At 45.6% G+C, this 23,128-nt stretch overlaps 1 protein-coding gene across 1 annotated transcript in view; it reads left to right on the top strand.

The window, feature by feature from the left end:
• Nucleotides 1–22,893, top strand: part of TMEM114 (transmembrane protein 114) — a 49,403-nt gene extending 26,510 nt beyond the window's left edge. Inside the window, exon 3 of the mRNA XM_024233774.3 lies at nt 22,636–22,893. Within this exon, the coding sequence (XP_024089542.1) occupies nt 22,636–22,646 (11 nt within the window). The 3' untranslated portion in view covers nt 22,647–22,893. The remainder of the gene's footprint in view (nt 1–22,635) is intronic.
• Nucleotides 22,894–23,128: the final 235 nt, after the last annotated feature.

The raw sequence follows: 23,128 nt of genomic DNA, 5'->3' as shown, positions 1-23,128 counted from the left end.
TCCCTCAGTAACTCATTTACTCACTCACTCACTCATTCATTCACTCACTCATTCACTCACTCACTCATTTACTCATTCACTCACTCACTCATTTACTCACTCATTTACTCATTCACTCACTCACTCATTCCCTCACTCATTCATTCATTCCCTCACTCATTCACTCATTCCCTCACTCATTCACTCACTCACTCAGTCATTCACTCACTCACTCATTCCCTCACTCATTCATTCGCTCACTCACTCATTCGCTCACTCACTCATTCGCTCACTCACTCATTCACTCACTCATTCACTCACTCATTCAGTTACTCACTCATTCACTCACTCACTCACTCATTCCCTCAGTCATTCACTCATTTACTCACTCACTCATTCACTTAATCATTTACTCACTCATTTACTCACTCATTCCCTCACTTGCTCATTTACTCACTCACTCATTCCCTCACTCACTCATTCACTCACTCATTCACTAATTCACTCACTCATTCACTAATTCACTCACTCATTCACTCCCTCCCTCACTCATTCACTATTCACTGACTCACTCATTCCCTCATTCACTCATTCATTCATTCCCTCACTCATTGCTTCCCTCATTCACTCATTCATTCACCCACTCACTCATTCACTAATTCACTTATTCACTTGCTCACTCATTCATTTATTCACTCACTCATTCACTGCCTCACTCATTCATTTGTGCACTCACTTGTTCATATAGTTATTCTTTCATTCACTCACTCATTCATATGTTCATTAACTCATTCATTCAGCTGTGACTTATTTGATGCCTGATGTGCCAGGTGCTGTTTGAAACACCAAGGATTTAGCAGTGAACAAAAGTGACTCAAAACCTGCCTTTTGAAGCTGATATTCTGGGGTCTGTGCACGTGTGTGTATGAGTGCATGGGTATGACAGACAGTAAACATGACTGGTGGAATGTGGGGTATGCTTCCTGGTAAGAAGTTCTATAAAGCGGATGGGGAGAAGGTGGCAGGGAAGAGTGTGTTGTACAATGAATATAATGTCCTGTCCAGTCTTTTGAGAGACCGGCAACTCTTCCTCTTAATTTTGCCTTGATTGATTAGCTCAATAAGTGTTGCCCAAGACTGTGCTGTAGGCAAGGGAAGGGGAATCTCCCTAGGGCTGGACAGACAGGGGTAGAGTGAAAACCCAGTGGTATGGTTTGGCTGTGTCCCCACCCATATCTTATCTTGAATTGTAGCTCCCAGAATTCCCACATGTCGTGGGAGGGACCCTGTGGGAGATAATCGAATCATGGGGGCAGTTTCCCCCATACTGTTCTCGTGGTAGCGAATAAGTCTTAAGAAATCTGGTGGTTTTTAAGAGGTTTCCCTTTTTTGCTTGGCTCTCGTTCCCTCTCCCACCTGCTGCGATATAAGATGTGCCTTTTGCCTTCTGCCATGATTGTGAGGCCTCCCCAACCACCTGGAACTGTGAGTCCATTAAATCTCTTTTTCTTTATAATTTACCCAGTCTCAGGTATGTCTTTACCAACAGTGTGAGAACAGACTAATACACCCAGCCTCAGTCCTCAATGCTGACTTTGGTGCCTTCTCCTGGAGTTGAACGTTGGGGCTGATAGGGGATCCCAGACATAGTGAGGGCCCCCTGGAAACTTGCCAAGCATGTTCTCATGCCCTGACTGGCAGACAGGAGCCTGAGGCCCACAGAAGGAGAAGACTTGCTCTGGTAGAGGCTGATAGTGAGAGAAACCGGGGTGAGACTCGAACTCCAGCCTCAGAATCTCCCTTTGACATCCTGGGCTGCCTCCTTCCCTTTCTTCCTTGAGAATAAACAACCTGCCTTTTGGAGCCAGCAGGAAGTGCCTCCTCTGTGCCCAGCCCGTAGTCGCTGAGGATGGGCCACCCTGGCATGTAAACTTTTGTTAACATGGCCAAGCACTTTAGAGTTTCCAGGGCAAGTTCCAAGGCTCATCTGACCCTTGCCACTGTCCAAGGAGAGGATGTCCACCCTCGCTCCCACTGATGGACAAGCCAACAGAAACTCAGGGAGGTCAAGGATGCATCCAAGGTCATTGGGCAGGCCGGGCACGGTGGCTCACACCTGTAATCCCAACAGTTTGGAAGACCGAGACAGGAGGATCGCTTGAGCCCAGGAGTTTGAGCCCAGCCTAAGCAACATAGCAAGACCCCATCTCTGCAAAAAATAATAATAATAAATAGCCGGGTATGGTGGCGTGCACCTGTAGTCCCAGCTACTCAGGAGGCTGAGGTGGGGGAATTGAGCCTAGGAGGTCGAGGCTGCAGTGAGCTGTGATGGCACCACTGCACTCCAGCCTGGGTAACAGAGTGAGACCCTATCTCAAACAACAACCACCACGACAAGATCGTTAGGCAGAAGTTTGCAGAACGGAGACTCAAAGCCTGGTCTTCTGAGTGCCCAGCTAAGCCGCCCACTTCTGCCTCCCATTCAGCCACCCCAGGCTCCCAACTTCTCACCTTTAGGGTCTAAAGAGCCCCATGGGGAGCTCAGTCCTTGTCCTGGTGCTGCAGCTTCTGTGTCATGGAAACCTGGGTTTCACGCACACGCAGCTCCTCCATCATCAGCAGCATGAAGTCGGCAGCATCGCAACTGCAGGGCTCAGCCACCTTCTCCTTGTGAGGGTGGCATGGGGCTTCTGTTAGAACATTGACGTCTGTCCCACATTCATTTCTATTTCCTCAATGAAATGCTTCTTTTAACAGAGTACTCAGAGCCCACAAGAGAAACAACGCTTTGATGACTGATAAAATATCCATGCATTGAAAAAGCCGACTCCCCCATCCCCTTCCACCTTTGTTCCTTGGTGGAGTTTGCTCCCTCCTGCACCCACTGGATTGCTGGGTCCTTGCTTGGAAGTAGCAGCTCAGGGAGCCCATGGCAGGCCGAGGATTCACCTGTAATGCTTGAAGTAGCCATTGTTTTTTCTCCACACCTGGGACGTTGGTCCTGATCTGTGTGATGAAAGCAGCTAGTGTCAGAACTGGGTGGAATTAACGCTGGGTCCAGCGGCTCACGCCTGTAATCCCAGCGTTTTGGGAGGCTGAGGTGGGCGGATCACTTGAGGTTATGAGTTGGAGACCAGCCTGGCCAACACGGTGAAACTCCGTCTCTACTAAAAACACAAAAATCATCCGGGCGTAGTGGCGCATGCGTATAGTCCCAGCTACCCGGGAGGCTGAGCCAGGATAATTACTTGAACCTGGGAGGCGGAGGTTGCAGTGAGCCGAGATCGTGCCACTGCACTCCAGCCTGGGTGACAGAGCGAACTCCATCTCAAAAAGAAAAATAAAAAGAGGCCGGGTGCAGTGGCTCACGCCTGTAATCCCAGCACTTTGGGAGGCTGAGGCGGGTGGATTACAAGGTCAGGAGATCGAGACCATCCTGGCTAACATGGTAAAACCCCGTCTCTACTAAAAATACAAAAAAAAATTAGCTGGGTGTGGTGGCACGTGCCTGCAGTCCCAGCTACTCGGGAGGCTGAGGCAGGAGAATTGCTTGAACCCAGGAGGCAGGGGTTGCAGTGAGCCGAGATCCCGCCATTGCACTCCAGCCTGGTTGACAGAGTGAACTCCATCTCAAAAAGAAAAAAAAAAAAAAGAACTGGGTGCAATCATACTGGCATCTGATCTTCCACCTTCTGTCAGCGGGACCCTGAGAGGTGGCGTGAAATGCTCAGGGTGGGTATTGTAGTTGCCTACCTAAATAGGGGACTGTTGCAGTTTCAAACATGTGCCCGATAAAGATCACGTTGAAATTGTAACTTCACTACCTATAAATGTGACCTTACTTAGGAAAAGGGGTCTTTACCGGTGTAATTACTATAGTTAAGATGAAGTTATATTGGATTAGGGTGGGCCCTAAATCCAATGACTGGTGTCTTTCTAAGAACACCGTGTGAGGATGGAGGGATACTCAGAGAGAAGGCCGCATGAAGACAGAGGCAGGGGTTGGAGTGATGTTGCCACAAGCCAAGGTGCACCTGGAGCCACCAGGAGCTGGAATAGGCAAAGAAGGATCCTCCACTGGAGTCCTCAGAGGGTGCATGGCCTACATGACACCTTGATTTTGAACTTTGTTTTTTTTCTATTTCTTTTTCTTTTTGAGACAGACTCTCATTCTGTTGCCTAGGCTGGAGTGAAGTGGCGTGTGCTCACTGCAACATCTGCTTCTCAGGTTCAAGTGATTCTCCTGCCTCAGCGTCCCTAGTAGCTGGGATTACAGGCATGCACCACCCACCCCGCTAATTTCTGTATTTTTAGTAGAGATGGGGTTTCACCATGTTGGTCAAGCTGGTCTCGAGCTCCTGACCTCAGGTGATCTGCCTGCCTCAGCCTCCCAAAGTGCTGGGATTACAGGCATGAGCCACCGTGCCTGCCTGGACTGATTTTGAACTTTGGACTTCAGAATTGTGAGAGAATACATTTCTGTTGTTTTAAGCCACCTAATTTGTGGTGGTTTGTTAGAGCAGCTCTAAGAAGTTACTAAAGTCACTATATGACAAGATTATTTTAAAGCTCAAAGTGTTAATAACAGCTCACATTACCAGATGATGATGGCGCTTTATCTTCTTCAGTTTTCCCACGATGTCTGTGAAGTAGGTGCTGTTATTATCTTTCCCAAAATGAGGAAATTGAGGCTCAGAGGCAGGAAATAATTACCTGAGTTTATGCCCTGGGTAAGTTGGTTCTGGAAAAGGGACCAAGGCTGCTGACCAGCACCTGTGCTTTTAAGGGCCACATACATTTCTTCGTAGCTGCCTAACAAATTACCCAAGATGTAGTGGCTAAAACTAGTGACGCTTGTATATTGCTTGTGGTCTCTGAGAGTTGGGAATTGCAGAAGGACTCAGCTGGGCGATTGTGGTTTGGCCTCTCTCATGCAGTAGCTGGAGCTGGAACAGCAGGCAGTGGAGCAGCTAGGGGCAGGCTGAGCACTTCTCTCTTTACATCATCTCGGGGCCTTTCCATATGGCTCTCCACATGGGCTAGACTGGGCTTCCTGACAATATGGTAGTATCAGGGCTTTTGGGAAGCTTATATGGCAGTTCCTGGGCCCAGGGCTAGTGCTCCCACGGGCAAGGTGGAAGTTGCATTACCTTTTGTGACCTAGTCTCAGAAGTCATATAGCATCCCTTCTGCCACAGTTACAGCCTGTTCTGATTCACAAGGAGGGAACATAGACCTCAACCTCCCTGGGAGAAGTATCAAGGTCATATTCTAACAAGGACATGGGGGATTGGAGAGCTGGTAGAGCCACCTTTAGAAAGTACAATCTGCTACCCTCTCCAAGTGTATCCTGTTTTCTCAAGCCTCACCGACTCATTTTTTCTTCCATGGGATCTTAGACACCTCCAGCTCTGGTCCCCACCAAACTCCAACTATTTATTTGCATCCTTAGCAAGAACAGAGGCTGGAGCGGTCAGCAGGGGCCACATTACGGAAGGCCACAGGGAGGAGCATTGAGATCAATGTGAAGGGTGTTAAAAAGTTGTAATAAAATACACATGACATAAAATTTACATTTCAATCATTTTAAAGTGCACACGGGTCAGGCGCGGTGGCTCACACCTGTAATCCTGGCACTTTGGGAGGCCGAGGGGGGTGGATCACCTGAGATCAGGAGTTTGAGACCAGCCTGGCCAACATGGTGAAACCCCATCTCTACTAAAAATACAAAAAATTAGCCATGTGTGGTGGCGGGCACCTGTAATCCCAGCTATTTAGGAGGCTGAGGCAGGAGAATCGCTTGATCTCAGGAGGCGGGGGTTGCAGTGAGCCAAGATCACACCATTGCACTCCAGCCTGAGCAACAAAAGCCAAACTCCATCTCAAAACAACAACAACCACAACAAAAAATAAAGTGCACACAACTCAGTGGCATTTAGTACATGCACAACGTCATGCAACCATCGCCACCATCTAGTTCTAGAACATTTTCATCCCCAAAGGATGAAAAGGATGAATGTTTTCACCCCTTTTCAACCCAAAAGGAAACCCAGTGGGGAGGTCTATGGAGGAGGCGATACTTTTGTGCCCTAGAAGGATCTCTGTCTATAGCTTGAGTGATGGGCTGGAGCAGCGGGGGCTGGTATAACTGCAGGGACAAAGGCCGGCAGAGGGGCTGATACTTGTGTAGATGAGAGAATGTGGGCAGAGCTGGCGGGAAGGAGAGAAGAATTCAGACTTGCATTTATAAGGTAGAATTGATGGACTAGGTGAGTGATGGATGCAGGAAGAAGAGACCGGGTTCCCAGATGAAATATGAGTGTGGATGGTATTATGATTCACAGAGCTGGAAAATGCCGGGAGGCATGCCGACAGGTTGTGTTGAAGGAGGGGTGTAGATAGTAAATTCATTCTGACAGCGCTTGAGACACTGGGGGACATCCAAGAGGCACACGTCCAAGAGGCAGTTGGAGATACTTCTTAGGGTTAGGTCAACCAGGCTTTCCCAACCTTGGTACTAGTGACATTTGAGGCCAGATATTCTTTGTTCTTGGGAGCTGCCTTCTGCATTGTAGGCTGTTTGGCTGAATCCCTGGATTCCACCCAGTAGATGCCAACTGCATCCCCTCTTTGCAATTATGACAACCAAAAACATCTCCAGATATTGCCAGGTGTCCCCTGGAAGACATGATTGTCCTGGTTGAGAATTACCTGGTCAGATGCATGGGGAGTCATCGACGTGAAAACAATAGTGAGATAGGCAGCAGATGCAACTGGACCCCGGACCAGATTGAAGACTGGTGGAAGCTGGGAAGAGGCACCAAAAGACACATCTACCAGCGCCATGACAGTTTACCATTGCCATGACAACACCCGGAAGTTACTGCCCCTTGCCTTGCCATGGCAACTCCTCCCCACCACCCGGAAGTTACTGCTCATTTTCTAGCTGATTCTGAAAGGCTGCTCTTTAATTAGTATATCATTAAAAGTGGGTATAAAGATGACTGCAAAACTGCCCTGAGCTGCTACTCTTAGCACACTGCCTGTTGAGGGGTAGCCCTGCTCTTGCAGGAGCAGACACGGAGCTGCAACCCTGCCACCTCCTCAATACAGCTGTTTTCTTCTACCACAGGCTTGCTCTTGAATTCCTTCCTGGGCTAAACCAAGAACCTGCCCTGCATCAGTAGTGCAAACCTTTGGGATGTATGAGGCGCTCAGAGAGTCAGCGTAACATGCAAAGAGAGAAGAGCTCAGGAAATGTGCATGATAAACACCAACTCACATGGGCGAAACCAGAGAAGACCACAAAGCTTACTCAGAAGGAGAGACCTGGAAGGAGAGGGGAAGGAAATCCCATGAGTGGTCAGGTCCTGGTGCTGAAGGCTGCCTCACCTTCTGACTTCCAGCCATCTATGAGACCACATTTCCACGTTTACTTCTGGGGGTCTGCAGAACATGGGGGCTCAAGGCACAGGTTCTATAGGCATTCGAACCCCCAGCTGTGGTACCAAGGACTTAACTGCTTAACTGCTTAAGCTCCTCTTCCCTCAACTTCCTCATCCTTAAGACAGCACTAACATCAGTGTCTACCCTCAGGATTGTTGTGGCCATTGCATAAGTTATAGCAGGCAAAGTACGTAGAACAGGACTTCTCATCTGTGAGTGCTAAGCCAGTGTTAGCTGCTCTTAGGATTCTTATTTGACTCATTTCCAGGCCTTTTGAACCTGGCCTCACTCCTTGGGCTTAATTAACTCGATCATTATTACATTCAGCAAATATTATGGAAGACTTAGTATGCACCAGCCGACACTGTCCATGAGGAGCAAAAGAGAAGCAGAGCCCACCCCACAGAAAGCATGGTTGGGGGTGGAGGATCAATCAAGAGTCACATGTATGATTCCAAATGGAGACAAGTGCTATGAAGGGGCTATGAGAGGTCAAGAAGGAGACTCTCTCTCTGGTCAGCAATGGTGCCTAGTTATTATTATTATTATTATTATTATTATTATTATTAGAGACAGAGTTTGGTGCAATCATAGATCACTGCAGTCTCGAACTCCTGGTCTCAAGCGATGCTCCTGCCTCGGCCTCCCAAAGGGCTGGAATTGCAGGCTTGAGCCACGCTGTCTGCCCCTACCCCTTTCTTTCCCTGAAATCACATGACCTCATCGGTTTGCAGGGCCCAGGCAGTCAATAAAGAGGGAAAATCAAAGAACAGAAGCCCTTTCAAATGCATCTCTTATTGTTCTGGAGAAAGTATTACAGTGAAGCAGTCTTAGGGAGGCCAAGTCGGGCGGATCACTTGAGCTCAGGAGTTCAAGACCAGCCTGGGCAACATGGTGAAACCCTGTCTCTACAAAAAACACAAAAATTAACTGGGTGTGGTGGCGCATGCCTGTAATCCCAGCTATTCAGGAGGCTGAGGCATGAGAATCGCTTGAACCTGGGAGCCAGAGGTTGCAGTGAGCTGAGATTGCACCACTGCACTCCAGCCTGGGTGACTGAGAGAGACCCTGTCTCAAAAAAAAAAAAAAAAAAAGAAAGAAAAAATTAGCAGCCATAGTGGTGTGAGCCTGTAATTCCAGCTACTTGGGAGGCTGAGGTGGGAATATAATGAACTTGAAAAGCTGAGATTGGCCAGGTGCAGTGGCTCACACCTGTAATCCCAGCACTTTGGGAGGCCGAGGTGGGCGGATCATGAGGTCAGGAGATCAAGACCATCCCGGCTAACACAATGAAACCCCATCTCTACTAAAAATACAGAATAGCCAGGAGTGGTGGCAGGTGCCTGTAGTCCCAGCTCCTTGGGAGGCTGAGGCAGGAGAATGGCGTGAACCCAGGAGGCGGAGCTTGTAGTGAGCCGAGATCGTGCCACTGCACTCCAGTCTGGGTGACAGAGCGAGACTCTGTCTCAAAAAAAAAGAAAGAAAGCTGAGATTGCAGTGAGCCTAGATAGTGCCACTGTACTCCAGCCTGGGCAACAGAGCGAGACTCTGTCTCAAAAAAAAAAGATTCAAGTCCTTGAATCTCCATGTCCTGATTCTTTGGACTCTACAGCTATTTTCATTCTCCTGAAAGAGTTCTCTGGCCACAGACACCCACAGGGACCACCCATGGCCAGATTTTCCAGAACCTCAATTTCAAAGTGATATGAAACAATGCCCGTTAAATCACAGGTCTTGATTCTCGGTCTGGAAAGCAGGGGCACTGAGCTGATGCCCCAGGGCCAGCTGAGTGTTTCTCAGACCAGAGGAATGAATCGGCTGCGGTCAGCACTCCTGGGCTCTCCTGTCATCTCCATCCTGGCCTCTTCGCCAAGCAAAGGGTGAGCAACAAAGGGCAGGATGAGAAGTCGGAAGAAAAACCTGGCAGGAAGCAAGAACCTCGGCTGGATTAGCAAGTGACCAGAGCCAAGCCATCAAAGGACCTGGATAAAAGGATGGAGATCACTCGGGGAGAGTTTAAATACAGGCAACTTAAGTGGTAAGAGACCTAAAGTGAGTGATCAAAGACGACTTCAGAATCACAGCTCGGCAGGCCCTGGGAGCTGTTAAGCCCAAGAATCAAGGGCTGCTCGGAGGGGAGGGGAGGGGTTTGTGCAGAAACAGCAAGGTTTCACCTTCAGGGCGGAAGGCCAGGGTCCCTGAGTTAGAGAATTCAGGAGCAGGTAGGACCTTAGAGCACAGCCATTGTCTTTTTTTTTTTTTCCTATTTATTTTGAAATAATTATAGGCTCACAGGAAGTGGCAAAAATAGTATATAGAGTCCCTTGAACTCTTCACTTCTCTTTCCCCAGTGGTGACATCCTACATAACTGCAGTGCAATATCAAAGCTAGAAATCCACATAGCAATACTGTTAGTTAAACTACAGATCTTATCTTTGTGTGTGTGTGTGTGTACAGTTTTGTGCAAATTTCTGCCATGTATAGATTTTTGCACAGCACAATCATGAAGCAGAACTTTTCCATCACCTCAAAGGAGCTCTATGTAGCTACCCTTTGTAGTCTTTTTTTTTTCTTTTAAAGAAATAGAGTCTCACTCTGTTGCTCAGGCTGGAGAGCAGCGGAGTGAATATAGCTCACTACAGCCTCAACCTCCTAGGTTCAAGTGATGCTCCCACCTTAGCCTCCCTAGTAGCTGGGAATACAGGCACACACAACCATGCCTGGCTAATATTAAATTTTTTTTTTTTTTTTTTTTTGCAGAGATGGGGTCTTGCTGTGTTGCCCAGGCTGGTCTCAAATTCCTGGCTTCAAGTGATCCTCTTGCTTCAGCCTCCCAAAGTGCTGGGATTACAGGTGTGAGCCGCTGTGCCTGGTCCCCCTTGTAGTCCTTGCTTGACTCCTGTGCCAGCACAGCTAGAAAAAGCAGGCAGAAGATGGTGGAAGGAGCTGACTTGCTGAGTCTTCTGGCCTTCGTCTTTCTCCCGTGCTGGATGCTTCCTGCCTTGGAACATCAGATTACAAGTTCTTTGGCTTTTGGACTCTTGGGCTTACACCAGTGGTTTGCCAGGGGCTCTTGGGCCTTCGACTACAGACTTAAGTCTGCACTGTCGGCTTCCCTGGTTATGAGGTTTTGGGACTCGGACTGAGCCACTACTGGCTTCCTTACCCCTCAGCTTGCAGATGGACTGTGGTGGGACTTCACCTTGCGATCATGTGAGCCAATTCTCCTGAATAAATTCCCTTTTATATATATCTACATCTATCCTATTAGTTCTGCCCTCTAGAGAACCCTGACTAATACAGGTAGAAGTTCTGTTACTTACTTTTCATCATAGCAAGTAAGTCCGTCAATTCAGCCACCACCCGAGCACACAGACACAGAACCCCGCATACAAAAAGATAATCACTACCATTTCCTCTTACAACTGCCTCTCACACACATACACACACACACAAAGGAAAATATGACATCTTGGAATAAAAGGTTGAACTTTAAACAGAATGCATGTGAACTTTCTTATTTTTCTCAGTTCACGCAGATCTCACTTTGAGATCATGCATTCTTTTTATTTTTTCTTTCTTTTTTTTTTTTTTTGAGACGGAGTTTTGCTCTTGTTGCCCAAGCTTGAGTGAAATGGCTCGATCGTGGCTCACTGCAACCTCTGCCCCCTGGGTTCAAGCGATTCTCCTGCCTCAGCCTCCCGAGTAGCTGGGACTACAGGTGCCCGCCACCGCTTTGGGCTAATTTTTGTATTTTTAGTAGAGACAGAGTTTTGCCATGTTGGCCAGGCTGGTCTCAAACTCCTGACCTCAGGTCACCCACCTTGGCCTCCCAAAGTGCTGAGATTACAGGTGTGAGCCACCACCCCCAACCTGAGATCATCCATTCTTTTTTTTTTTTTTTGAGACAGAGTCTTGCTCTGTTGCCCAGCCTGGAGTGCAGTGGTGTCATCTCAGCTCACTGCAAGCTCCGCCTCCAGGGTTCATGCCATTCTCCTGCCTCAGCCTCCCCAGCACCTGGGACTGCAGGCGCATGCTGCCATGCCTGGCTAATTTTTTGTATTTTTAGTAGAGATGGAGTTTCACCGTGTTAGCCAGGATGGTCTTGATCTCCTGAGCTTGTGATCCGCCTGCCTTGGCCTCCCAAAGTGCTGGGATTACAGGCGTGAGCCAGCGTGCCTGGCGAGATCATGCATTCTTAACGCAGGCAACAACTGGATCTCTCTCTCTCACTCTCTTTGTTGAATTGGAAGATGCTTTATTTCTTTTTAACACTAGCTCCTCTACCGACTATGTAAAATTGAAATATTTCATATGGTCATTCCCGTCAGTTAAAGTAAAACAAAGTATTTTCCATATATGGGTATATATATTTTTTTCTGTATACATATGTACATGGCACTTCTCTATGGGCAAGAAAAAGGACAAAAAATGCATATAAGATTTCATCTCTGCTCAGATAATTTTCTCTTACGGGGTGAAAAAAGTCTTGGATACTACAATGATTCATGGCCCTGCAAAAGGTCACAGTACGGAAACAGAAACACAGTGTACCTGTGCTATTATTTCAAGGGTGTGTGTGGGGTGACGATTAGGAAAAAAAGTTTAAAAGACTCATCTGGGAGGTAATAATAATAAAAGGTTGTAAAGCCATGCTGTACATGGCTAGTATCTGAGAATCATTGACCTTGACTGTAGGAAACTATAGAGGTGCCACCCAGCACTCAAGAAACATGCGTTATAATTGCCGGAGTTTGCTATGGGTCAGGCATACTGCCAAACCCTTCAAATGCATCATTTCACAGCAACCCTGAGAGGCAGGAACTCATATTATGTCCTTTTCACAAATGAGAAAATCCGGGGGTGGAGAGGCTAACTAAGCCACTTGCTCAGTCAGGGTCCCACTGTTACTAGGGGCTGAAGCTTAGATTCAAACTCACGGTGTCTAAGTAACTTATTTGAAGAACAGGCTTTTCAGAGGGTCTTGCTTGCAGCCATTCCAGGAGGGTGAAACTTGCATTTCCCCTTCCTCATGAAATTAACAAAGTCTGGCCAAATGTTTTGGCCAGAGTCTTGTTCCTGACATTTCTATCACCTGGACTGGGAATCATTTCCACAGCCCCAGCAAATCCAGATGTGGGAGGTCAAAAGAGCAAGCCACAGGCCCATCAAAGGAATGATGGGCCTCCCAAGCCCAGCGATTAAGAGGGGTTTCTCAGCTGTGAACTTGCCTGTTGGCATCCTGATGAGAGTCTCTCATGGTAATTAAATAACCATGAGTGTGGTCCGCACACTTCCCCGAGACTTCACTCAGAGGCCACGCAAGGACCTCCTCCTGCCTGAGAAGACAACCTTGCCAACCTTTGTGTTCAGTAAAGAAAGTGTGCTGACTGGGTGCGGTGGCTCATGCCTGTAATACCAGCACTTTGGGAGGCCGAGGCGGGTGGATCTCAAGGTCAGGAGTTCAAGACCAGTCTGGCCAAGATGGTGAAACCCTGTCTCTACTAAAAATACAAAAATTAGCTGGGCGTAGTGGCGGGTGCCTGTAATCCCAGCTACTCAGGAGTCTGAGGCAAGAGAATAGCTTGAACCCAGGAGGCAGAGGTTGTAGTGAGCTGAAATTGCACCACTGCACTCTAGCCTGGGTGACAGAGCAAGACTCCGTCTCAAAAAAAAAGAAAGAAAGAAAGCATGTCTCTTCAGGGGCAATGGGAATGCATTTCAGGACAAGGAAGGGCCTCCTCGCAGACAGAATCTGGTCTAGAGTTCTTGCTTTACCCCTTTGGAGAAATCCTGGTTAATACATTCTGCCCTTCCTTACTCCTCATCCTCCACACAGCTGCTGGGATGGTGTCTTTAATGCAAAAATCATGACACCTTTCAGCTCAAAAATTCCTTGACGACTCCCCCTTTCCCCCAGCCGTATTTGCCGTCAATGAGACCACACGATCCCTCAACAGAATTCCGGAAAAGAGCCTGAGAACACTTACCTGCAGCAACCATTATATGCAGACTGGATAAACATTCTAATGGGTCTTGTACATACAGGTATTTTATGTAATGCTTAGATACATTTACCCAAGGCTCAGTTGGCTGTGGCTTTCCCCTGTCCTCCCAGCTAGCTTTAGAAATCAACGCAGCCCGACCAAATAAGAACAAGCAAAAGCTATTTATTCAGAGCTTGCCGTAGCAAGGGAGTGAGCCAGCATCACTTGCGTTTTGGCAGACACTCAAAGGTAGATAGAGGAGAGGGAAACCTTCATTGCAGAAGAAAAAGAAGACTTGGTGTGCTCTGATTGGAGCTGTTGTCTTGGGGAACCTGAAGGTGGGATAATTAGAAGTGGTCATCTGCTGTGATCTGGTAGGGGTGTCTGTGTAGCTTTCTTGGGCTTATCCCCAGTTGGATGCAGGGACAAAAATTTTAGGGAAGCTGTCAGTTATTATTTGAACCCTGGGCATTTGGGACTGATTGTTACTGGGGTGGTTGCTTGGCTTCCTGAACCAGTTGCTAGAGATAGTGGCCGGACTTTCTACAAGTCTGACTAACAGAGAGCAGACTGGCACCCTGGGCTGGTTCCTGTAGATAATGTCCGGGCTGGTCGCTGCAGATTTTTGGGTCAGGGTTCATCTTTATATAGAGTCCGGCCACTGTCGGTACATTCAGTCTCTCAGGTAAACATGTAAACCTAAACAGATCACATGAAAGTCTTGGCTCCTCATTTATACATGTTTATAATTACTGACAGGTGACAATTAGAAGGAATGCAAATTATATGTGTTGATTTACTTAACAGTTTGAAATGACTTAAGAAATTCTATAATGTATACATAATCAGTCTTAAACATAGTAGTGCATGTAAAAGTGTTCTTCAGGATTGTATGTATTTATGAGCATTTATGCTCTTAATATAATTGTTTTATTCATTTTGAACATTTCTTTTTTGTTTTGAGACAGGGTCTTCCTCTGTTCCCAGGCTGGAGTGCAGTGACATGATCACGGCTCACTATAGCTTCCATCTCCTGGGCTCAAGTGATCCTCCCACCTCAGCCTCCAAGGCAGCTGGGATTACAGGCACACACCACCACACCCAGCTAATTTTTAAATTTTCTGTAGAGATAGGGTCTTGCTATGTTGCCCAGTCTGGTCTCAAACTCTTGGGCTCAAGCAATCCTTCTCCCTCAACCTCCCAAAGTGCTGGAATTACAAGCATGAGCCACCATGCCTGGCTGAGCATTTATTTTTGAAATCAAAGGTTTGAGATTTTTAAGAAGGGTAAAATATGTAAGAAACCAGTGAAACCATAGATGAAATGGTCATATAGTAGGAGAAGGAAGATAAGGTAGCTCACTGATTCTCAAAGTGTGGCCCCTGGATCAGTGGCATCAGCCTCATTTGGGAATTTGTTAGAAAAGCAAATTCTCAGACCCCACTAATGATCTACTGAATTAGAAACTCTGGGAATGACGCCCAGCAATGTGTATTTGAGTAGCCCTCTGGATGGTTCTGGTACACATGAATATTTAAGGACCACAAAATTAGATTAACACATCAAAATGTGACTTGATAGCAATAGATGATGATGATGATAGTGATGATGATGATGATGATGATGATTTTCTGAGACAGAGTATAACTCTGTTGAACAGGGTGAGTGCAGTGGTATGATTTACAGCTCACTGCAACCTCAACCTCCTGGGCTCAAGCAGTCCTCCTGCCTCAGCCTCCTGAGTAGCTGGGACTGCAGGCATGTGCCACTATGCCTGGTTATTTTTTATTTTTTGTAGATAAGGGCTCTTGCTATGTTGCCTAGGCTGGTCTTGAACTGCTGGATGCAAGTAGTCTTCCCACCTTGGCCTCCCAAAGTGTTGGGATTACAGGTGTGAGCCACTGAGCCTGGCCAACAATAGACTAGTGATCAAGAACATAGGAGAAAGAAGAGAACAACTAGAAAGAAAAGAGAAAGGGTGCAATATAGGCCTGATTAAACAAAAGACACGAGCATCTGATAAAACAGGTCCACAAGTTATAACCACACTGGAAACATGCACTGTGGAAACTGCATTTCAATGCCAAGCCTCACAAGATAAGATATTACGGGGGGCGGGGGGGGGGGCGGGGAGAGAGGGAGGGAGAGAGAGAGAGAGAGAAAGATGTTGAGGAGAAGAGTAACCACTTGGAATAGACACATTCATATTTTATCTATATCTCTGAGGGGAGCAGTTTATGTTTTGCTGGGTGTAGCTATTTTTCAAATGTCTGTAAATTTGATTGGGTTGAACAAAGTACAAATTAATTTAAATGCATCACTGAACTTACTATGACTTTTGCTGTCATGTGTTTTCTCAGTCAATTTGCACTGAGACTACTGCCATGAAATCTCCGAACACTGAAAAGGGGTCCCCCTATGTAAAATGGTTATAGAACAGTGGCCTGTAGGGTAAAGTCTAAACTTATCAGCAAGGTCTGTTCCTAAGTGTCTTATGAGCTATCCTTCCTTATTTCAACAAGTTGGTCATCTACCGACTGCTCATTCACATGTATCCTGTAGCAATATCAACTCACTTGACGTTCTTAAAATTCAGCAGGTTTTGTTTCTTCTACTGGTGAACCCCTACATATCCATTAAGACCCTGCTCAAATATCACCCCCTTTACTAGTAAACAACGTATTCCTTGAGTGAGGAAAACATGTGTTTTCTTCTCTATATGCACAGGACCCAGCTTGATGCCTGGCTCAGTTAATGCTCAACAAATATTTGTTGAGTATTCATTTACCAGTTAGACGAATTATACTTGTTATTTATCCAAAAGCTGTGCTTATCTGTTAAATAAGACATAAAGCAAGCATGAGAGGGCTTGCATATATCCTTTACTTGGTCTTTGCAGCTTGCCTATATAAAGTTGTTTGCTACTAATGAGTCAGTAAATGGGAAACAGAAAACAAAAACAGCAACAAAATCACAGTGAAGGAAAAAGAAAATCAATCAACAAAAACAAAACCTAGGCTAATGCTGTTGTTATTATTTATCATGGCATTTAGCTTTGAGCTTCCTGGCAGTCTAGGCAAAAAGGAAAATATTGGATTACATAAGCCAGTTTGACCAATGAATCACAGTTGTTTATAAAGAGAGATGCATGGTTTTTTACACAAGGAATTTACTGTGTAGTTTCCTATGTTATGGACATTGACAAAGTGTGAGGTTACTCTAGTAGCTATAGAGAATATTTGTTCATTCTTCAAATATTCTTTCAGCAAGTGTTCTATCCTAGACATTTGTGGATCTTGGGCTATAGAAATGAATGATACATTCACATTCTACAGGAGGAGAGAGACAGGTGGGTTCATGCAATATAAGGTGATACAGTCCATGTTAGAAGGAAGGTCAGGAGGCTCTAGGAGCCCAAGGCAGAAACCTTGGCTGTCTTTGAGAAAGGAAGGCTCTGGGGAGGAGATGACATCTGAGCTGAGTTTTAAAGAATGAGTTGGGTTGGCCAGATGAAGTTTCGGTGGGAGGGGTGTCCTAGTAGGTAGAACATCAAGTGCAAAGTTTTGGAGGAATGAAGCGTGGTGCAAGGTGCACCATTGCATGATGCAAGTGACTCAGTCACACCAGGGCACTTGGTGGGTAGGGGAAGCAGGTGAAATTGACAAGGTAACAAGCAAGTGCCACACCATGAATTATCCCCAATGACACCAAAGAACCTTGGTCTTTGGGTTCTGCAGGGCAGGGCAAGGGGGAGCTATAAAATAATTTAAATAGAAAAGTGACATAGTCTAAATCATGTGTTTAAAGATGAACAAATGCTCCTCATGCCGTCTCTCCTTAGTCCCCCACTGGGGCCCAGCTTTGCTCTGTAGTCAATTTGCCTGATCCTAAGTTTCTTCGCTATGAGGCCAAGCACTTCAGAAACACTGAAGCCTGAACTGACATCAATTATGCTGAAAGGGGGAAAAATTAATTAAAAGTTTTCGAAGGGCTGTGTTCTGTATTCTTCTCTATTTTCATGTTATCAGCAACACTGCCTTTTCTCTTGGCTAGGATTTATTACAGTATAACATTTTAATGTTGCTTGTAGGGTAATTATGTCAAATATATGGGAGATGATAAGCGGCAGTTTGTATTATTCTGTGATTAATCTCCATACATTCTGGCATTTCAATCTGGCCTAAGAAGACTGCGTTTGCTAAACTCTGGTGCAGAGGGAGGATGTGGGGAAGAGCTGGGAGGACTGGGGAGTTGAGACTGAGGAGATTCTGGTTGGAAATATCCCAGTTCCCTCAAATAACCTACCAACCCCAGGCTCCAATTCCCCTGTTCCTTCCAAGGCTCATTTAGTGTAGTGCTTCTGAATAGTGCACCTCGGTTGCTTATGTGCAAAGCACACTCCTACCTCCTTTGCTGGCCTCCCCCACCCCAAACCCACAGAATCAATATTTAGAATGTTATAAAGCCAAGGAATTTGCATTTCCAACCACTCCCTGCCAAATCGTTCTTACATATTTAGAATTTTTGAAAAGCAGATCCAGCTCAATCAGGCCCAATCCTTTGCAAACCTGAAATCCGATATGAAAGTTTTCCAAGATGGTGCTGGAGGAGCAGACTTGGGAATTTAAAATGACCTGGGATGACCAAGGGAGACCCTCGCATCTCCTTATCTGAGTTTCTTTAAAAATGTGAAATAGATGGAATTGGTTTATTGCTACCCAGAGGTAGGGTAAAACATCTCTTGTAAGAAGTTAAAACAGGGAAAAGAACATTTCAGTAGAGGTTCTACACACAGAGTTTGGGAATGAGCCCTACAGTTGGAACAGAGTCTGAAGCAGGAGAAATCTCGGCAGAGGAAGTAGAGGGGTACCTGGTTTCACATCCTCCTTGGTCAAGGGACCCCCCCCACCCTGAATCATCCTCAACATCTCAATCAGTGAGGGTGATGGTGGATGACTTCTCAGGCCACACAATGCTATGCTTCTGCTGCATTTCAACCTAATGTTGGGGTGCTTTTTCTTGATCACCATGCTGTCCTGGTGAAAGCTGCCTCGCAGGGTGGTGGATCCCTTAGAGGTAAAGTTCATATTGGGCCACTGTGCTACATCTCTCTAAGTCCTTTGTTCTTGGAAAGAACAGGGGAATTGGAGCCTGTGCTACATCTTTCTAAGTCAGACCCCTTTGATCCTTACCAGCCTGAACTCTTGGGCCCTGCAGAATTCTAGAATCTTCCCAGTTCCCAAGTGGAATCATCTGCCAAGTAACCCCTTACACAGACAGGCAACGAATATTGTGGCTTATGTTGGGTTCTCTTTAGTTTATGATTTATTGATGGAGAATATGAAATTTTCATTAAAACAGACTGCTGTTTCTCACTCATTTGTCACATTTTTAATTTGTATTTTAAACATTAATAAAACTGACACAATTAATTATTTTCCAAAGTGTCAAATATATTGAAGATGTGGGACTGGAATGAAGCTTCATGTTGTAGCAGAATGAGGCATTGGTTCAAGAAAATGATCTCCTGGTTACACTGAGATCTTTCCCTTTCCTGAACCTTATGGTCAGATGAATTGTCTCTGATCTCTTAGTAGATATCACTGTTTACAAAGTACTTTCATTTTTTTTATCCTGAGATACTATCCAGTAGTGCTTGGGGAGGTCCTGGTTTATATATGTGGTCTTAGTATTATTAATAATGTACCCCTGGACTGTCCTCATTTGTATGACAAATTGTATGACGTTCCGGGTCCAAGACTGTGAGGGCTGTTGAGTTTGACATAACTGGTTCACGTCCTTGGTAGCCACATGACCTCAAGCCTGTTTCCCCATTTGTAAAATGCAGAAAATAATAGCACCAACTTCATGGTATTGTCATGAGTTTAGATGATATGATATAATATGCCTGGCATATAGCAAGAGATCAATATATGATTGCTGCCACTCTATTTGTGGTCATTATTATCATTAGACCCTGCATGGAGCTGGTCCAGACTTTTATCTCAGCCTCACCTCACTCTACACTCCCCGTTGTAGCCTCTCTCTGGCAACTCTGGACTTCTTTCAGTTCCATGCGTATGTCTTTGCCAGAGGGACTTTGCACCTGCTGCTTAATCTTTTAACCTGAGTTCCATCTCAGCTCAAACATTACTCTCCAGGGAAACCTGCCCTGATATTTCTCATTAGATCAAGTCCTCCTGTTGTTAGCTCTTGAAACATCCTACATCTCTCTTCTGTAACAATTGCCATTGTCAAAATTTAGCAGTTATACGTGTGATTCTTTGGTTTATGTCCATCTCTCCCACCAGTCTGCAAGCTCCAAGAAGATAGGAACGATGTCCGTCTGCTTACCACTGGTTCCCAGTACCTAGTGGAATGCTGAGCTATAGTGAGTGGTCAATAAAAATTGGTTCAGTGAGTGAACGGAATGTCACTGCTTCCTGACTCATCACTTCTACTTCATCTGTTCCTATCAACTCCCAAGTCTCCCTGTCTTTTTCTGTATCTTTCATTGACTATCCAACCTTGGATAAAATGGGTGCTATTATAACAGTAAAAATAGCTGAGATTTTTGGAGTGCTTGCTATATACCAGATATTTTACTTGCATTATTTCATTGAAGACTTATGACAGTCTGATAAATTCAACGCAATCATCATCATTCTTATTTCATGGATGAGGAAACTGAGGTTGAGATAATGATACCCAGCAGGTGAGCGACCAGCTGGGATTCCTGCTCAGGTGGCTGGACTCCAGAGCTCCTGCCTCTATCTGAGACTGTTCTATTCCTCCTATAAACTATTTTATGAAAAAGTAGTTCATCACCGTATCTTTAATCTCTAGCCAAGTGCCTGGAATATAGCAGTTTGATAAATATGCACTCAATAACTTGATGTTTGAATGAATAAATATACTCTGATTATTAAATACCATATTTGTGGCCCGGTGCAGCAGTTCAAGCCTGTAATCTGAGCACTTTGGGAGGCTGAGGTGGGTGGATCACCTTAGGCTGAGGTCAAGAGTTCAAGACCAGCCTGGCCAACATGGTGAAACCCCATCTCTACTAAAAATACAAAAATCAGCCAGGGATGGTGGTACGTGCCTGTAATCCCAGCTACTCCAGAGGCTGAGGCAGGAGAATAGCTTGAATCTGGGAGGTGGAGGTTGCAGTGAGCTGAGATTGTTTCACTGCATTCTAGCCTGGGTGACAGAGCGAGACTCTGCTAAAAAAATAAAATAATTGAAAAATAGCATATTTGTGAGTTGTAATTTTTTTAAGTTACTTCCATTTTTTTTTTTCTTTCTTAGTTTAGGTTTTCTGTTACAATCTGGATATTGCCATGGGACATGTGATCTGTATGAACAGCGTCTTTCTTGCTTGTGGTGGTGAATAAATATTTAAGGATCCCTGGGCCAGTTGCACGCGGGATGCTTCCAGGTGATACAACCCGGAATCCCAGGATGGAATCTGGAAGAGTGAAGCTTCAGGGGTCTTTTTCCTCCGAGAAAGGAATTGGGGTGTGGGAGGATGGAAGGAGAGGGTGGTGTGAAGCTGCGGGGAAGATCTGTCCAGGCATCTGAGCCTGCTTGCAGGAGGCAGAGCCCTCCTCTGGGTCTGATGGGGGTCAGAGAGAGAAGGAGGCTTTGCGGACCTGGAGCAGTCACTCGGGCCAGGGGCCTGTGTTCTGGGTAAGTGGGTCCTGGATTGGGATTCTGCTTCTAGCTTCTCTACCTCCCACCCCTCAATTCCCTTCTGAGAGGAAAAAGACCCCTGAATCTTGTGTCTTCCAGATCGCATGCTGGAATTCCAGATTATATCAGCTGGAAGCACCCCGAGGGCTGTTGGCCCAGGGATCCGCAAACATTTATTCAGCACCACACACCAGGCAGACATTAATCACATGGGTCACATGTTGCATGGCAATGCCCAGATTGTGACCAAACACCCAAACTGAAAAAAGTGGAAGTAACTAAAAAAAATCGCAACTCACAAATATGCCATTTAATAATCAGAATTTATTTATTCGTTCAAACATCAAGTTATTGAGTACATGTTTATTGAGCTCCTTTTATTCCAGGCATTTGACTAGAGATGGAGAATACAGTGATAAACTGTTTTCTCAAAGTCACAAATAGATACATTATAAATGATATAATTTAAATATAACACAAATTTATCTACTGTATTCAAATTAAATACATACATACACACAGATACGCAATGAAGCATATACAACATAAAAGCACAGCACGGCTGGGAGGGCGCAGTGGCTCACGCCTGTAATCCCAGCACCTTGGGAGGCCGAGGCGGGCGGATCACGAGGTCAGGAGATCGAGACCATCCTGGCTAACACGGTGAAACCCCATCTCTACTAAAAATACAAAAATTAGCTGGGCGTGGTGGCGGGCGCCTGTAGTCCCAGCTGCTCCAGAGGCTGAGGCAGGAGAATGGTGTGAACCCGAGAGGTGGAGCTTGCAGTGAGCTGAGATCGCACCACTGCACTCCGGCCTCAGCTACAGAGCAAGACTCTGTCTCAAACAAACAAACAAACAAACAAACAAACAAAAAAACCACAGCACACACATTCTTTGTCTAGGTTCATACAGTCATATGGTCCAAAATTCCATGGGTACTTCTCTCTCCTGCCTCAGGTCTCTGTCTGCCCACTGGCTTATCTCCTAGCACAACCAGCACCATCAATTCTTTGGCTTCCCCTCCAGAGCAAATATGTTTATCTTTTTTTTTTTTGTTTTTGAGACATTATCTTGTTCTGTCACCCAGGCTACAGTGCAATGGAAGGATCATGGTTTCCTGGGCTCCAGTGATCCTCCTACCTCAGCCTCCTGAGTAGCTGGGACTACAGGCAGGCACCACCATGCCCAGCTAAGTTTTGTTTTTTGTTTTTTTTTTTTGTAGAGACAGTGTCTCACCATGCTGCCCAGGCTGGTCTTGAACTCCTGGGCTCAAGAAATCTACCTGCCCTGGCCTCACAAAGTGCTAGGATTACCGGTGTAAGTCACCGCTCCCAGTCTCAGGGCAAAAATGTTTAAATATTGCCACCCCAGCCCTGCCACGACACCTTTCTTTTTTCTTTTTTCTCTTGTTTTACGCAAATAGGAGCAAAGTAAACAGTGTTCTAACCTTGCCTTTTATGCTTATACATATCTTGGAGGTGGTTCATATCAGTACACAATAAGCTTTCTTGTTTTTTTTTACAGCTGCTTTTTGATAGCTCCATGGATGTCAATGGTGAATTATTAACAGTAAATCAATAGAATGGAAAACTTCTGCAGGGCTTTGCTGTTATGGAAAGAAGTCCCTGGTATAAAACAGAATGGGGGATAAAACCAGATAGTAGTTTCACACCATATGATATCATATGATGTTATCATGGTTATGAAAAATAGAATCTATACGTATATGTGAATAGCTATATGAATTTGGAAGAATGTTTATTAAAATACTAGCATCAGTTATATCCTGGTGGCAGATTTATTATCATATATAAATATATATTTGTTTTTTTCTTTTTTTGTTTTTTTTTTGAGATGGAGTCTCGCTCTGTCACCCAGGCTGGGTGTAATAGTGAGGTCTTGGCTTACTGCAACCTCTGCCTCCCGGGTTCAAGCCATTCTCCTGCCTCAGCTTCCCAAGTATCTGGGACTACAGGCATGTGCCATTACGCTTGGTTAATTTTTGTATTTTTAGTAG

The sequence above is a fragment of the Pongo abelii genome, chromosome 18, assembly GCF_028885655.2.
Source record: "Pongo abelii isolate AG06213 chromosome 18, NHGRI_mPonAbe1-v2.0_pri, whole genome shotgun sequence".
NCBI lineage: Eukaryota > Metazoa > Chordata > Mammalia > Primates > Hominidae > Pongo > Pongo abelii.
Note: the sequence above shows the minus strand (reverse complement) of the source record. Positions and strands in the feature narration are given on the sequence as shown.